At 39.5% G+C, this 17,968-nt stretch overlaps 1 protein-coding gene across 3 annotated transcripts in view; it reads right to left on the reverse strand.

The window, feature by feature from the left end:
• Window positions 1-17,968, reverse strand: part of AP3B1 (adaptor related protein complex 3 subunit beta 1) — a gene marked incomplete at both ends in the record, with an annotated part of 157,798 nt that overhangs the window by 123,961 nt on the left and 15,869 nt on the right. For all 3 annotated transcript variants that reach the window (XM_079549003.1, XM_079549002.1, XM_079549001.1), the window contains 3 exons: window positions 893-988; window positions 7,247-7,321; window positions 12,233-12,308. In XM_079549003.1, coding sequence (XP_079405129.1) covers window positions 893-988; window positions 7,247-7,321; window positions 12,233-12,308 — 247 coding nt within the window. The remainder of the gene's footprint in view (window positions 1-892; window positions 989-7,246; window positions 7,322-12,232; window positions 12,309-17,968) is intronic.

A 17,968-nucleotide genomic window follows, 5' to 3' on the forward strand; every position in this document is an offset into this window, starting at 1 on the left:
ACTCACTTTTATTCCTAACTGGGAGATATAATACAAAGCCAGTAAGAAAATTGATTTTCTCAAGAATGTGTAAAATCTGAAAGCCAAATGTTTTGAAACCTCCTTTGTTTTCTACCTTTTCTTCTTTCCTTCCAGGATACATCTTTCTTTATAATGCTAAGGTTAGGTTGGAGACAAAATACCGCAAAGTAACTGTACTTTGAAGAACAGTTACGAAAACCTACTCCATTAATCATGGGTTTGAATACACAGAATAAATCTAGAATAGCTTTAGTAGAAGAATGCAAGGGAAAAAACCTCAACATCCTCCAATCATAAATTCCAGCCAAATTCATTGGTACAGATTTAAGAGACCTTTCTAAACCTCAGAAGTCATACTTTAAGGGCAATCCTGACTTCTGCTCTCTAATCCAATACCATGTTGTCACACAAACCAGAAGCAAACCAGTGCAAAAAGTTTTTCAACTCTTTATATTAAAAGAAGCACATGCAACATATTGCATATTGTAATGTAAACACTATGTTACATTATGCTTCTCTTGTATATACACATCTTTCACATAAGCTGAAAGAAACAGGAGGCTTCAGTTATAATAAGGTCTTGTCACATACATAACTAGGAAAGAAGAAAGACAAGATAAATGTTGTCTGTGTGAATGTGAGAGCACCAATCAGCTTTTTTTCTTTAGAAAGGTAATGGCACTTCATGCAGACTTAGCTGCTTAACACTTGAAGAAGTTTGAAGCAGCATAAAAAAACCCTGTCAATTACACATCTGAATCTGGTTAAGTATATTTAAGTTAATTAGAATCAAAGAACCTGATCACATTTAAGATCTTTTTGCGATGGCAGCTCAGAATTCTGCATAAAATACTATTTCATAGTCACTCACTTTCAAAGCACGCTGAAAAGTACTGATGGACAGCAATGCCAAATCTTGCTGTTCTTCTGCATATCGCATCAGATAAACATACACAAGCTTTTTTATCTGAAAACAAAAACACAAAGAACATTATTACAAGTTAGTTGTGGAATTCTGCAAAACTAAGCCCTAGATTGCACAGTTACATAAACACTTTATTTTTTGAAGGAAGAGTTAATAGCATCACTGGAACATCCACATGCTTCTCAGATGTCCTATGATTTTAATGTAATCCCTTTAATAGATGTTCCTTGAGGTGCTGCAATATTACTTAATTTACAATACTCAGATCAAGACTAACAATATAAAGTATTGTTTTATATTACTAACACGTTTATAAAGACTTCAATAACATAAGAAGCTACCATATGGCAACTGACCATGTGAGAACTGCTAATACATTCTCAGGGAAAACAGATTGGGTGAAATCAGTGGTTACCACAGTTTAAACAGGCACATTTTACATTTACATTTAAAACTCAAAATCAATTACTTTACACATTTGGAATAGAATATAACTTCAAGCTGAACAGTGGTAGATTATGTAGTTTAACTCTAATTAAAAAAGCACTTCTGACTATGTCTTGGACAAAAGCAAAAGGCATTAGATCCCCCTTTGCATGGTTCAAAACATTCAAAGCATGTGGCCAATGTAAGTATATTACAAGGGACATAATGTTCAAAGAGTAAGAAAACCTCAGTATAACTTTGGGGGAAGCAGATACTCAATTTAATTCACTTTACCCCCTCATAGCCACTATAAGTCAAGGAAGCGGGGATAATATTTTTTACATTGGACAACTTCAACCAACTCTTGGGGCTTCTAATAGAAAACTCCTCAAGACTCTCAACTACAGCTGTGCTATAATTACCGTTGCTATCAGAAGATGTATCTTTCTGCCAGTTCTGGCAAAAAAACTAGAATATTAAATCACAGAAGGTTACACCACACTGTATTATTTGCAGTTCTGCTACAGACAAACTGCAATCAACATCGATCACAAGAGGCCTATGCACTGAATGACTGCAGGTGTGCAAAGATAGCCTCCTTTCCTGAATCCACTCTGACTAGAAATGGTAGCCCTTACAGCTTCGTGACTACACTGTTCTTCTATCACTTACCTTCACTCAATGTTAAAATGCTCCTTTCTATGAAACTAATCATAACATGGGCACATTAGCCTTGAGGAATATAGGCAGATTTGTTTAATTAGTTTATCAATAAAAACACATCAAACTCCGTGAGGTATTGATCAAGATTTATTTTTGTTCTATACCACCAATTGTTTATTAGGTCACTTCTTGCATCCTCACAACACACGCCATGATGCACATAATCAAGTTAAGGTCAGTATGTACTTACAAAAACAAAATCACAAGGCACTTCTGTAAAACAATAAGATGCCCTTTGCTTCTCTTAAGACAAATGAGTATGTTTTACTGCGTCTTCATCTCTACTTTCTTGTACCAGAGCACTCGGCACAGGTTTAAAGAAAAATAAAAAAAAACAAGCAGCCTTTTCTAGTCAGGAAAAGCACTCATGAAAAGCTGATATACTTTATGCTACTGCGTTGTAGCAATCTGTACAGACAAATTTCTGACAGGGTTAAAGCTGGGGGGAAAAATGACAAAAATTGTTTCAGAAAATACTATCAAGATCATAGAATCATAGAATCATCTGAGTTGGAGAGGACATTTAAAGGTCATTTAGTCCAACTTCCTTGCAATGAACAACTTCCTTGCAAGGGACAACTAGCTAGATCAGGTTGCTCAGAGCCCCATTCAATCTGACTGAATTCATTCCAAGTAATTTCTAGGAATTTCAGAGTAAAAACTGAATCATGAAAAGTCATCTGAGACACTGAAGTGGTTAGCTCTGTCTAGTTACAGTGACCTAAATTCGTCAATTTAATTATTTACAAAGGTTAGTCAGATACCTGTCTTTTCTAAATGCCCTGATCTCTTTTCTGTTTAAGTCTCCTGCCACACAAATGTTTTTCACCAGCAAATAGTGGAACTTTGACCACTGCACAGAGAAAATGTGAATTATATGATTATTTGATTTCAAATATAATAAAATAATCACAGAAACACTAATACAAAAAAAGAATAGTAAATAGCATTTATGTGATAAAATGTTATCTTCACACATACAAAGGAAAATAGAGAGACAATGCAGTGAGAAGCAGAAGAATAATAACCTGACCTAGATTTTGGATCCACGACAAGAACCATCAACATTTCTCCAAGTAGCAGAAGAGAATTCAAATTTAGGGCTCCAAAGAAGGGATACCCTTTTGGGTCCCTCAAAGGATCTTCTCAGCCCCAGGGTCCAGGTGTGAAACACATCAAGAGTAAATATCTGAGTACCTTTCATTTGGTACTGGGCCTAAGAGTACGGGATGCATTATGTGAAGAGGCAGAGTATTTTAAGACTTATGGGATGTTCTAGGAAAGAACCAAAGACATGGAAATGAAGGGACCATAATATAATTTGGAGCAGAGTCAGTAGGTAAAAATAGAGAAATAAGAGGTAAAAAGGAACAGCTGCATGATTGGGCTCAGAGAGAGATGGTGAATCAAGTTGAATCCAGCTGGCAACCAGCCAGCCACGTGCTCCTCAGAGGTCAGTATTGAGGCCAGTTCAGTTTCATATTTTTACTGTGATCTGGATGAGGAAATTGAGTGCACTCCCAGTAAGTTCCCACACAACACCAAGTTGAAGCAAGTGTCAATCTGCCTGAGGATTGGAAAGCCATATGGAGGGATGCAGGCAGGCCAGACTGATGGGCTGAGGCCATCAGTCTCTATGGCCTGATACGATCTTTAACAAGGTAACTTCCAGGGCCTCCACTTCGACCACAACAACCCTAGGCAACATGACAGACTTGGGGCAGAGTGGCTGAAAGACAGTGAAAGAAATGGACCCAGGAGTGTTGGTTGATGTTCAGCTGAACACAACCCAGTAGCATGCCCAGGTGGTCAAAGCCGAACTGCATCCTGGCTTGTATCAGAAATAGTGTTGCCAGCAGGAGCAGAGAGGTGACAGTCCCCCTGAGGATGCACTTAGAGTACTGCTTTCAATTTTGGCCCCCCTAACTACATGACAGATATTGAGGCCCTGCAGCATGGTCAGAGAAAGGCAACAAAGCTGTGAAGGGTCTGAAATACAAGACTTAAAAGAAATGGCTGAAGGATCTGGGGTTTTGCAGTATCAGTATGAAGAAGAGAAGGCTAAGGAAAGATGTTATGGCCTCTATAGTGAGGTGGGGGTAAGCCCCTTTTCCCAGGTAACTAGTAACCTAGATAAGATGAGAGGTAATAGCCTTAAGTCACACCACAGGAGGTTCAAGTAGGATATTAGGAAAAGTTTATTCTGCGAAGAAGTGGCAAGGCATTGGAACAGGCTGCCCATATATAGGTGAATCACTGTCCCTGGAGGTTTTTAAGAAAAGGCAGTGAGAGATGTGGTTAAGTGGATATGATGGTGATGGATTGAAGGTTAGACTCAATGATCTTAGTGGTCTTTTCCAACCTTAATGATTCTATGATCCTCTGTGCCCTGCACCTGATCAGCATTCTGTCATATAGTCTTATAAAAAGTCCTTTTTGAATTATGTTCTGTGAAGTACATACAGCTTCACATTGAATACACAATATAAGACAGCAATCAGAGCATGGGCCATTTGACCTTGGGTACCAACAACAAAAAACATCATGTTGAGTGAGATCTCAGGACACAGGAGCCCAATAAGTGACAAGAACAAGTGAGGGCATGAGTGCCATCACCACAGGTTAGAGAGCCCATGAGCAACTGGAGAGTGAGTGAAACTAAGTGTCAGCAAGTAGGTGAAGCGCATGGCAAGCAGAGGTAAGAATACATGTACAAAAAAGAGACATCCCAGAAAAAGCTGGCAAGAGAGTGGACCAGAAGAGTTCTGCCCAGCTTCCAGAAAAACCTGGAGGCTTTAGGGAGAGAAACACACTATTTATGTCTCTCCATAAAGAGAAAACTATAAGAGACCGGGGTTATCCTATCCAGGGTCATGTGTTTGTATACATGCACACAGTTGTCCATAGGGCAAAAATACAGGGTGGTAGCTACGGGTGGACATAGGGAGCATGTACGTGCAGAGCATCTTGTAGCAGCCACAGAATTAGTTCCGCAGACTCAAGGCCCTTTGTCTAGCTGCCATTAATTGAAAAGATTGGCACCTATGGGCCAGCTACTGAGGAGACCCAGTTAGCCCTCCTTGTCTTCCAGAGCACAGTATTTGGCATTAGCCAAATACAGGCTTTTGGAAAAAAAAGAAAAAGAAAAAAAAAGGAAGAAAAAAAGAACCTCTGAAGTAATATTTAAATAACCAAAATTTCTTTAAAATCAAATTACACTGACTAGAATTTTACTAATCATCAGTGTAAAATAAGGAAGAAAACAAGTATCTGTGACTTGCTATACCGCAGTAGTTGCTGTACTGCAGTGAGATAGCAGTTTCTGAAGCCATCACAGCAGGAAATCTAGTCAGCAGTGGCACAAGCCTTGGAAAAAGCAACTTTTAACTTATAGCAGATGTTATGTATGGAATACATATTTCCAGAAAAGAAGGGATGAACTACAGCATGCATTCTATTAACAGCACTTCAAACCACTTTATTTTCCCAAAATTATTAGATAATTGTTACTACACAGGATGATACTGTTACATGTTTGCTCTACTGCCCCAAAACAGACTTCATTGGTCATTATGCAGTCTGAAACTGCTAATTGACACATACAGTTTTCATCCAAATTTAATTTGTCAAGTCAATTACAATTTTGGAACCTCTGAACTAGAGCTGACTTGGTATGCACAGCACTGGTACTGAGTATACCTGAGTAACTGTTACTTTTTTTTTTTTATAAAATGCCTGGCCGTACAACTTCCTAATGCAGACGTCGTTTTAGATCCCCTCAAGAGACGTGGAAAGTTTGTGGATGTAAACAAGTCTTAGTTGGAAGCAAATGCAGCAGTTTTCAAAAATCCTAGATAAAAATATAAGTGAAAGTTTCTGTCCAAGATATTTTCCCTCACATCCTCCCCTAAAAGGAAAGCAAGAAAAGATACAAAATCAAGAAACATTGTGCATTTACCACTTGATTCTGGGGAAAAGATAGACAAATAACTGCAATGATAGAATTGATAGTAAACAAACAAATAAACCTTTTACTTCTGCTATTGCTTTTATTTATCGAAGTCCTGATAAAGCTATTAAGTATCCTTATAATTATTTTTTTTAAATTACATAATTAAGTGTAAATCAAAGAAATTCATTCCTGTCTCAAGAAATTAACTCCTACCACTGATGATTCTGACCCAACTTCCTCTCCAGCTTCTGCTACATGACATTTAATCTTTCTTCAGTCTGTCATTTTTCATATAATACCCTACATAATTATTCATATAAAGCAAATGAATAAAGGCAAGTCCTAAAATGCATGCATAGACTTGCTTTAAAGCCTCCATGTCTGTTCAAGCATACACCAAACACAAAGATTTGATGTTAAATGCACAACAGTAAGTTTCTTCACTCAAGATGGGACCTACTTCCCCCTCTGGCAAATTTCCAAGATTTTCTGAGATTTGAAAGCTTCTGTTTTGTAATCTTCCTAGATCACAGACATTCACATAAATAAGAAGAGCATCAAAATAACTCTTTCAAATTAAGTTACCAAAAGAACCAATACTTAAGTGTCGTGGAACAAATCATTATTCTTAACACACTTCATCAGCAACTACTGTCTATTCATACACTTCTTAAGAGACTTGAGTTAAAGTGATCTTCCTTGGCAATCCTAATGCTTGGGTACTTCATTTCTATTAGTATAGTATAGGTCTAGGCTCAGTGAAAGTTTTTTACTCCACTCTTCTCTCATTGTTAATCTGTATTTGATGCTCTCAAATGCACTGTAGCACAGATCACCCTCAATTCGAAGAGATTATGTCCTCAGCAGTTAATTGCAACCACATGCTTCCATAAGCTTTCTCGTATCAACCCTTTCGAGCATGTTTCATGTGGTTTTGATTATTTTTTATAATGTAAATCATCAATAGTTGTCTCTCTCCTCCCCCAAAAAAATCATTCAATGGGCTTCCATTAATCTATACATGGGACTTTTTCTTTAACACTATATTTGTAGGGAATTTTTTTTAAAAAATAGCAATTCTAGCAAAAAAAGTGCTAGAAATAATTTACAATTTATGCTGAAGTCTGATACAATTAGATAAAATTTTCGTTTATGCACTGATCTTCTCTAACAACGTTTTTAATAAGCTGTAGGAATACCTCAATATTTTTACTGGCAACATTCTTCACAACAGCAGGAAACAGCTCAGAAGCATTTTTTCCCTTTGCAATCATCTGAAAAAGATAATAAAATAATAGCATCATTTATTAGTGTTCTGGTTTCACTTTTTGCACTTTTTGACTTTTTTTTTTTTTTTTTTTTTCCCAAGGTAAGAGACATTTATTACAGATTAAGTCTGAATTAAAACAAACAAACCAACCAAGCAACCAAATGGATACTGCAGGATGCCATCCATACAACATACCATGTGCAGGAATAACAGTAGGGGAGCAAGGGCGCAATCAACAAGCTGGCCTTTACCCTACTAGGCTGCAAAGCAATTTTAATGTTTTAGAAATTAAAATTAATTCTTCCAAAATAAATGAACATTTTCCTTGTCTGAAAAGCGCTACAGAACACGACTTCAGGGGGCTACAATCAAAAAAAGATAAAAGGAAGAAAAAGAAAAAAGATGGACAGAAAGAAGTTCCAAAAAAATTGTAGGACTAAATCCTGTTTCATTTCTCAGGAATTATTTCAGTGTGCAAGAAGAAAACCAAGAAGAAAAATAAACTGACATCATACTAAAATCAAAGCACAGTTGGTTTCCATAGGAAGTTTAACACAGAAGGCCTTACTAAAGTACAGAGAACAAAAAAATTACAAAGTAAACACACAGCCTATCAACCCACCAGTACGCGTGGTTGTTTTTAAAGGAAGTGTTAGTATTTGAAGTCAGAAAAGTCTGAAACTGGGATGTAGAGTAAACAACAGTTGTTCACTCAGTAAAGAGCACTACAAACAGAAACCCAGTTCAGTTTCATCCTCCATGCATGAATAGCTAAAGAGTTCTACTTATCAAAAACAAATACACCAAAAGGAATAAAGTGAGCGCACTTCAGCTGTGCAACTCTGTCATGGATTAGATCTAATTTCAGCAGCATGTCTACCAATAATTCATATCCACACTGCAAGATTGCAAACCCTGGGACTGCAATGATGTGTTACAAATCTTCTAGCCTGGGTATTGCTGCCGACTGACAAGCTCAGAAGATTCCAGATACAGACAAGCTGGGATCCAGTCAGCATACTGGAAAGGGTAAGAGTTCAACAAGACAGTCCAGACCAGAGTTGTGCACAACCCAGTAATAATGTGCACTGCAAAGTACCACAAAATAGCATATTAACAATCTTCACATTTTAATGCAGCAGAAGTTATGCTATTCAAAAATGCAGAGAATTCTTAAAGATTTCCCTTATGGGCTTTAACAGTATGACTCTACAAATCACTTCCACTATTTAACTCATCCACTGTAACAGCTACAGTATACAATGTAAATATGTATTGAAGTTCTTTTAGAAGACTGTATTTTGACTCACAAAGTCATAATGATTAGAATAAATGGAACATTAAGATGGAGGAACATGACCATTCTTTCCAAGACTACGGTCTTATCACAACATTTTTGCTTCTGTGCACAGATACGCAAGTTGTGTTGTATTACATACCTCAAGATCCTGCACAGACAGGAACATTCTGAATCAAGAATCTTTACTTGCATCCACAAGTCTGTGCACACTTCTGTACCTACAAAATACTGTGCATAACACAGGGTGCACTAAGCTTTTTTTTTTTTTTTTTTTTTTTTTTTTTTTTTTTAAATAAAGTGAGGGATGGACATACAGGAATGTCTCTGTGGAAAACCAGACACATTAATTTGTTTCTGAATTTATTTTCTGTATTGTTCTATTTGTAAAACATTTCCTTCTCCTCAGGAAAGAATTTGCCAACCACTTTAGAAGAGCAATAAGCAGCAAAAAGAGTTTGAAGAAGCATTCTCCTGGTACTTTTCCACCACACCTATACAAACACAGGAAGGTTCTGCTTGTTGAAGTCTGCTAAAAGAGTAAGAATTTTACTGGCCTATACAGCCTTTTTCCTTATCTAAAATTAGTGAAAAAAAAAAAAAAACAGTGCTCCCATGAGACACATTCAACAATGCTCTGACAAATTCCTTTTTCCTCTAGTAATAAGGACAGAGGATGTCTTTTATCTCTGAAAAACATATAATGCCTGAGAGCTTACTAAATGTAAGCACATAACTGTGAATGCACAAATGTCTCAGTGCCCAGCAAGAACATTATTACAGCTACAGGCCTCATACTAATTACACAAGGTCCCAGTCCCGACCTGTAAAGCTAGTTGTTCCAACTGGCTACATGAGCCAAAGGTTGGTATCGGGCACAGTCTAAACATAAGATAGCAGTAAATACTTTGAATGCGTGGAATAGACTGAAAACAGAGCATCTTAACATAAGCAACTCATTGTCGGTCAAGTAACAGCCAACCTCATGAGCTAGACGACTATTTTCGCTTAAAGAAACAGAGCAGTGGTGAAACAACGAAAAAAACCATCAAAGACAATGAAGGCACCTACTGACATCTGAGAAAGTAATACTTCTCCAGCTCTGTGTAGTATATAGAACAAGGACTGGAACTAAAAACAGGGAATAGTCTAGAAACTTGAGCATCTTACAAGAGGGAAAATCCAGAATTGTGAGGCTTCCAATTGCCTCACACACATGCATTCAGTTGTAAAAGTTTCCAAGAGCAGTTAAAGACCTAGCCAGCTATTTGAAAAAGAAGAAAGCAACTTGCAACTCTCTCCAGCTCTCCTGATCACAGTAATAAACAAAAGAAAGATTTTTACTGAGCAAAGCAGAAGAAATTACATAACAGTGCCCTTCGAAGGGCCATGCTTACTAACACATAATTTATGTCTTTATGAGGATCCATGGCTGCAAAGGGAAAAGCTGGAGACAACCAACTTGAGTAAAATCTCCATTGTTAGAGGATACCAAAGAAAGGGAGAAGTCACTAGCTCTAGGATCCAAGGAAAGAACAGTAACACAGGATATAGCCAGCAACTACGCACTTCAGTATGTGCTCAGAGAGGATTAAGCCACATAAAGAGTAAGCAAAATGAAAGAAAAAAAAAAAAAAAAAAGAGCATCTAAAGGAAATTGAAGGACCCGTGAGAGAAAGCAACTGATTCTGATTCCAAAGCAAAAGATTCCAGAATGAAAGCTAACTGGATACTGATCAGATTTCCACAGCACATTCTTCTAATACTTTTCAGAAATAAAAAAATGCGTGTTTTCAAATAAAAAAAAAACCAAAAAACAAATGTAAAATGTATTTTTTTAAAATACACTCCAACAAACTCCTGTTGCTTCCTGACTGCTGAATTAAGACAGTTCCTTCAGAAAAATTTCAATTGCAATTTTATATTTTAACATAGAATGGTTTGGGTTGGAAGGGACCTTTAAGGTCATCTAGTTCCAAACCCCCTGCCATAGGGAAGGACATCTCCCTCTAGACCAGGTTGCTCAAAGCCCCATCCAGCCTGGCCTTGACTGCTTCCAGGGAGGGGGCATCTACATCTTTGCTGGGCAGCCTGCTCCAGTGTCTCACCACCCTCTCAGTAAATAATTTCTTCCTAGTGTCTAATCTAAAATTACCCTCTTCCAGTTTAAAACTATTTCCCCTCATCCTGTCACTACATGTCCTTATAAGAAGTCCCTCCCCAGCTTTCCTGTAGACTCCCTTCTGGTACTGGAAGGCTGCTATAGGATCCTCCAAGAGCCTTCTCTCCTGAAGAGTACCAGCTCTCTCAACCTGTTCCCATAAGGGAGGTGCTCCAGTCCTTGGATTATCTTCACGGCTCTCCTATGGACCCACTCCAACAACTCCAAGTCTTTCTTGTGGTGGGGGCCCAGAAGTGGATGCAGTACTCCAGGTAGGATCTCACAGGAGTGTAGTAGAGGGGCAAATCACCTCCCTCAACCTGCTGGTCACAATTCTCTTTATGTACTCCAGAATACAGTTAGCTTTCTGGGCTGCAAGCACACACTGCCAGCTCATGCTGAGTCTTTCATCAACTGACACTCCCAAATCCTTCTCCTCAGGGCTGCTCTCAATTCATTCTCCACCCAACCTGTATCTGTGCCTGGGATTGCCCCAACCCAGGTGCAGGACCTTGCAGTTGGCCTTGTTGAACTTCATGTGCTTGGCATGGGCCCTCCTCTCAAGCCTGTCCAGGTCCTCCTGGATGGCATCCCTTCCCTCCAGGAAGTCAACTGCACCACTCATCTTCCCTCCTTACTGAAAACAATTATTTACAGGCATATTGGCACTGTAGAACAGATATTTTAAAAGTGCGTGACTGTATATATTTTGATAGAAAAGTACAAGTTAAAGACTCCACAGCAGCTTTTAAACACCATCCAGATATTCAAATTTCAGCTTTGTGCAGAATCTGTGAGGTAAAAAAAATAATTTCTGGGATGCATTAAAAAGAGCATGGCCAGCAGGTTGAGGGAGGTGATCCTCCCCCTCTACTCTGCCCTGGTGAGGCCTCATCTGGAGTACTGCGTCCAGTTCTGGGCTCCCCAGTACAAAAAAGACAGGGATCTCTTGGAAAGAGTCCAGCGGAGGGCCACAAAGATGGTGAAGGGCCTGGAGCATCTCTCCTATGAGGAAAGGCTGAGTGAACTGGGTCTGTTCAGCCTTGAGAAAAGAAGACTGAGAGGGGACCTGATCCAGGTCTATAAATATCTGAGGCGTGGGGGGCAGAATGGCGAGGCCGGACTCTTTTCAGTGGTGAGTGGAGACAGGACAAGGGGAAATGGCCGGAAACTGCACTGCAGCACAGGAAGTTCCGCACAAATGTGCGCAAGAACTTCTTTACAGTGAGGTGACGGAGCACTGGAACAGGCTGCCCAGGGAGGTGGTGGAGTCTCCTTCTCTGGAGATGTTCAAGACCTGCCTGGATGCCTACCTGTGTGACCTGCTGTAGGGAACCTGCTTTGGCAGGGGGGTTGGACTCGATGATCTCTGGAGGTCCCTTCCAACCCCTACAATTCTGTGATTCTGTGATAATTCATGTCCAAGAAGAAAAATAAACAAATAAATAATCACATACCCCAACAATCCTTTTCATTGCATCCAGCTTTGCAGAATCTTTACTGCTTTCCAGCATTTGTTTTAGGTCTTCATTTCTAAGACAGAAACACAGAAAAATCTCAATTAGAAATAGTAAAAAAAGAAAAAAAGGGTCAGAATATCAAGTTTATATCCTTGCATCACTTCAGCAGCTTAAGACAAAGTGCTGCTCCCTCTTGCTCGTTTTTAAATTGTATTTGTTGACATTCTGGGCTAGAATAACAAAGTCTTAGTAAAAGAATCTATCCAATTCCAATAAAGCAAGCACACAAAACTTTAATGTGCTGTGAGCTGAGCGTTGGTTGGAAAGTTGATGTCTTGAAGCAAAAGCATACTTCATTTTGAATTGACGTTTCTTTTACTCCCCATCAAGCTCCCACACAGCAAGGGCCAGATGCAACAGCCTGAGATTGACTTATATTAAAATACAATATCATCTTCACTCAAATAACTGAGAAACTCATTAGCACACTTTACGATGGCCTAAACTCCACCAAGAATCCAGCACATAACCTTATTTTCGTATTTGCCTTTCTGAGTTGTGAATTGTCATCCAACCCCTTGAGAAAAAAGCCACCGACTGATAGTATATCTACTCTGCATCCCATAAGATTAAGGCAGCCACATGGTCAGACACATATAATGTCCAAATACTTTCTAGAGCCAAAACAAAATTCCAATGTGAAGTTACTAACTTGCAAAGGACATTCTTTCACAGATTCAGCTCCTCATTAGCAATCCCTAATGCAAACTCTAACTTTGTTTGGCTTTTTGGATGCAAGGGAATCACAGTTTATTAATGTGGATTAATTGTATTTATAGACTCTGAAAATATATGAAAGATTCCTTGATTCCTTGAGTACTGAAATATATAAACCATGTAGTTGCCCAAGAAAAGACACATGCCAAACTCCAAAGAACTCTGAAAATGTTCCAAGCCTACAAATCCTCCATACTGTCCACAGTGAAAGGTTTCATGGAAATCCAGAGACAGGACTTCAAAAGCGTATATGAAGATTTAAGTATACTCCAGTTTACCAATCATAATTTCAGATGGAGAGAAAATGGAGGTCTAAGTAAGAAAACAGAATTAGATCATAAACTTTCGTCACATTCCTTCATGAAGTGTTAAATAGGATTTCTCACACTTGCAAGAGACAGTCATTCTAAAGAGACTGCATCTATTCCCTGCTCACTCAAGAGAAATCCACACCATGCTCATGCCTTGGTGCACAGAGAAGTTAAAAGCTATAGTCAAAGATAAAAAAATAATAATAATTCTAGTAAACCAAAATAAAAACATATAAAACCTCATTTTTATTTTTAAATTTGCTTCTCTCCTTTGAATTATACTCCCAAACAGCTTTGTTCTGTAGTATTCAATAGTATTAAGGTCAGAATATAGTTTCCCTTCTTCATCAGTTCAAACACTAACATATAGTATACTATTTCAAGTTTATTCATTTGTAAAAGTAATTAACGCTAAAAATTTGTGATGTCTCATATCTTCTTCTAAACCTCTCCTGGGATCTTCACCACTAACCTGTAACTTTTCTACATTTTAGCTCTCTCTGCATTACAGTTTGGTCTTTGATCTCACTTCATGTGTGTCCATGATCAACTCTGTATCATCACAGTTCTAGATGCTAGGCATATATGCACGTATGAATACACACACACACACACGCACGCACTTTTCCCTCAGATGCGTAGCCATTTTTTATATAAGAAAGCAGTGTTCTTTTAAGGTCATAGATTGGTCAGGTTGGAAAAGACCTTAAAGATCAAGTCCAACCACATCCTAACCATACTACCCTAATTGACAACCCTCCACTAAATCATGTCCCAAGCACCACATCCAAACGTTTTTTAAACACATCCAGGGATGGTGACTCAACCACCTCCCTGGGGAGCCTATTCCACTGCTTAACAACCCTTTCTGTAAAGAAGTGTTTCCTGATACCCAACCTAAACTTACCCTGGTGCAACTTGAGGCCATTTCCCTCCATCCTGTCACCTGTCACCAGTGAGAAGTAAGCACCTTTCAGATATTAGAAGAGAGCAACAAGGTTTCCCCTCAGCCTCTTCTTTCCCAGACTGAACAGCCCCAGTTCCTTCAGTCTCTCCTCATAGGACATATTCTCTAAGCCCTTCACCAGCCTTGTAGCCCTTCCTTGGGCCTGCTCCAGCACCTCAATGTCCTTTCTGTACTGAGGTGCCCAAAACTGAACACAGTACTTGAGGTGAGGCCTCACCAGTGCCGAGTACAGGGGCAGGATTACTTCCTAGTCCTGCTCACCATACCATTCCTGATACAAGCCAGGATGCCATTGGCCTTCCTGGCCACACTGCTGGCTCATATTCAGCCATCAGTCCATCAGTACACCAAGGTCCCTTTCCATCAGGCAACTTTTCAGCCACTCCCCTCCAAACCTGTAGGGTTTTGCCTGGGGTTGTTGTGACCAAATGCAGGATCCAACACCTGGCTCTAATAAAACTTACGCAGTTTACCTTGGCCCATCAGTCCAGTCTATCCAGGCCACTCTGTAGCATCTTACAATCCTCAGGCAGATCAACTCCCTCCCAGCTTGGTGTTATCTGCAAACTTACTGAGGGTGCACTTAATTCCCTCATCACAATCATTAATAAAGATGTCAAATAGGAGTGGCTGCAGTACTGTGCCCTGGTCACCACTCGTGACTGGCCACCAACTGGATTTAATTCCATTGACCACAACTCTCTGGGGCCAGCCATCCAGCCAGTGCTTCACACAGCATAGTGCATGCCCATGCAAACTGGGGGCAGCCAGCTTCTCAATGATGATGTCATGGGGGACAGTGTCAAAAGCTTTACTGAAGTCCAGGTAGACCACATCAATAGTCTTACCTACATCCACTAAGCTGATCACCTTGTCACAGAACAGAGTCAGGTTTGTCAAACAGGATCTAGCATTCACAAACCCCTGCTGACTGGGCCTGATCCCCTGGTTGTCCTCTAATTGGTCTATGATAGCTCTCAAGATTATCTGTTTCATAACATTCCCTGGCACCAAGGTGAGACTGATAGGTCTGTAGCTACCGGGATCACCTTTCTGGTCCTTTTTGATGATGGGCATCTCATCTGCCAGTCTCCAATCCACTGGGACATCCCTGGCTAGCCAGGGCAGCCAAAGAATGATGGAGAATGGCTTAGCAACCACATCCACCAACTCCCTCAGCACTCCAGGGTACAGGCCATCCAGTCCCATGGACTTCTGATCATCCAGCTTTTGAAGCAGATCCAAAAAAATTCTTCATGGATTATGTAGGGCCTATTCTGCTCCCCTTCCCTATCTTCCAGCACAAGGGGCTGTGTATCCAGGAAACAACTAGTCTTACCACTAAGACTGAGGCAAAGAAGGCAAAGTATCTCAGCTATACTGATCCTTGGTCACTGTGTTCCAATAAGGGATGGAGATTCTCCCTAGCCCTCTTCTTCCTGTTAATGTATTTATAGAAATATTTATTGTTCTCCTTTATCTTAGTGGCCATGTTTAGTTCTAGTTGGGCTTTGGCCTATCTAATTTTCTCCCTGCACAACTTCACTGCATATTTGTAATCCTCGTAAGTTATTTGCCCCCTCTCCCAAAGACAATAAATTTTCCTTCTGTTCTGATTTCAGCCAAAGATCTCTGTTCAGCCAGGCTAGTCTCCTTCCCGTCAGCTTGTCTTCCATGACTTGTGCATGGTCAACTCCCGCTTCTTCCTTAAAGTATTCCCAGACTTCCCGGGATCCCATGCCCTCCACAACTACCTTCCAGGGGACTCTCTCAACTATGGTCCAAAAGAGACCCAAATCGGCCTTACAGAAATCCAAGGTGGCAGTTCTGCTGACTCCTCGCCTCGCTTCAACAAGGACTGAATAAAATCCATCATTTGGTGATCACTTTGCCCCAGACGACCACAAGACCTTCTCTGTTAACAAACAGCAGGTTCAGGAGCATGCTTTTTCTTATTGGCTCCCTCACTATCCGACGTCAGAAGTTATCTCCCACACATTCTAGGAAACGTTGGGACTAATCACTTTCTGCTCTCTTACATTTCCAGCAGGTATCTGTAAAGTTGAAGTCCTCATGAGAACAAGGAGTAGAGACCTTGACACCTCACCCATCTGTCTGTGAAGTATCTTATCCACCCCTTCATCCTAGTTGGGTGGCCTGCAGCAGACTTCCATGATAATGTGTCTTACTGACCTCCTTGATTCTAACCCTGAAGCTCCCAACCCTATAATCACCATCATTAATTTTTAGATATTCATGTTTTTTCTTAACACAGAGGGCCACACCACTGCTTTTCCTGCCTTGGTAGCCATCAATCACAGCACTCCAGCTGTGAATCGTTCCACCACATTTCCATGATGGCAATTATATCAGTTTTCCAACTGCACAAAGGCATCCAGCTCTTCCTGTTTGTTACCCACGTTGCGTGCATTAGTGTAAATGCACCTCAGCTAGGCCATCTTTAGGGTGGAAGAAGTCCTAATACCCTCTTGACCATACTCAGGTGTTTCCATAGTAACCGATCTCACACCAACCCTTGCGCTCTTCCCACAAAATGGTGTGTCATCCTTCTCCTTCATCAAGACACAAGACTGAGATTTTGCTAGCACTTTCTCTCCTACGAGCACAGACATGTTACCTTCAGACTCCTTTCTAGTGAACCCAGTTTCATCCCCACTCCCGTTCATACGGGAGTTTAAAGCTCTGTCAATGAAACCTGCCAATTCCCACCATAAAACCCCTTCCTATCCCTAAAATATTTTACTTTTTTTCTTAAAGTCTCTATAGTATTTGTAATTAACTTTTCAGAAAGTCTAACTTGATTAACTTCTGATAATTTTCTGTATTCCTCTTCTTGGCCAGAGATAGCTTTCTTTGCTCCCCTTTCCTGTGCACTTAATTCTCTACCAGTCAAATTGAGAAAGTTGCTTCTAGCCCTGCGCTACCGCTTCCAGCTTCCTTCTCCCATCTCACACAATTGCGCAAAAATTGAGATCGAGATACCAGCAAAAGGTATAACACAGAATAATATAACTGAATTGTGATTTAGTTGCAGTGTTTAGTGCTTTTCCAATAATTGGTAGGAGGATGTTTCAGTTCTTTGGCATAACCAACAACAACAACAAAAAATTAAGATCTGACCAAATAATCAAAAAATGTTAAATGAATGAGACTTCAGAGAAAGCATGTAAGATTCAAGCTTAGGTCTATATTTATCTAGGTAAAATACTATCTAAAAAGTTGACTTAGGAAATAGGAATATGTCATCAAAATTTCCAAAGAAAAAGTAGGAAATACACAAACAAGACTGGACTTTGAAAACCAACTAGCAGAAATGAAGGAAGTTACACAGCATAAACACCAGGTAACAACTCATTGACAGAATTTGGGAATGACAGAAACAGCCAAGTATATAATAATGCTGTTGTGAATAAAGACTAAAAGGTGAAATTCAGAAAAAAGGAGAAATGTAATTAATGATGAAATGCATTTTTAATTGCTTACAGAAAATATTCTATCGTATCACCAATAAAAACATTTTGAAGAGTTAATAGGAAAGATATATCTCAGAGACATTGAAAAAAATATTTGCTTTTCTAAGAGAAAAAGCAGCATAGGGGAAAAAAAACTCAAGAAAAATAGAACAGTAAGTTGTTGGTTAATCCATTTGGAAGTTAA

The sequence above is a fragment of the Tetrao urogallus genome, assembly GCF_951394365.1.
Source record: "Tetrao urogallus genome assembly, chromosome: Z".
Lineage (NCBI taxonomy): Eukaryota > Metazoa > Chordata > Aves > Galliformes > Phasianidae > Tetrao > Tetrao urogallus.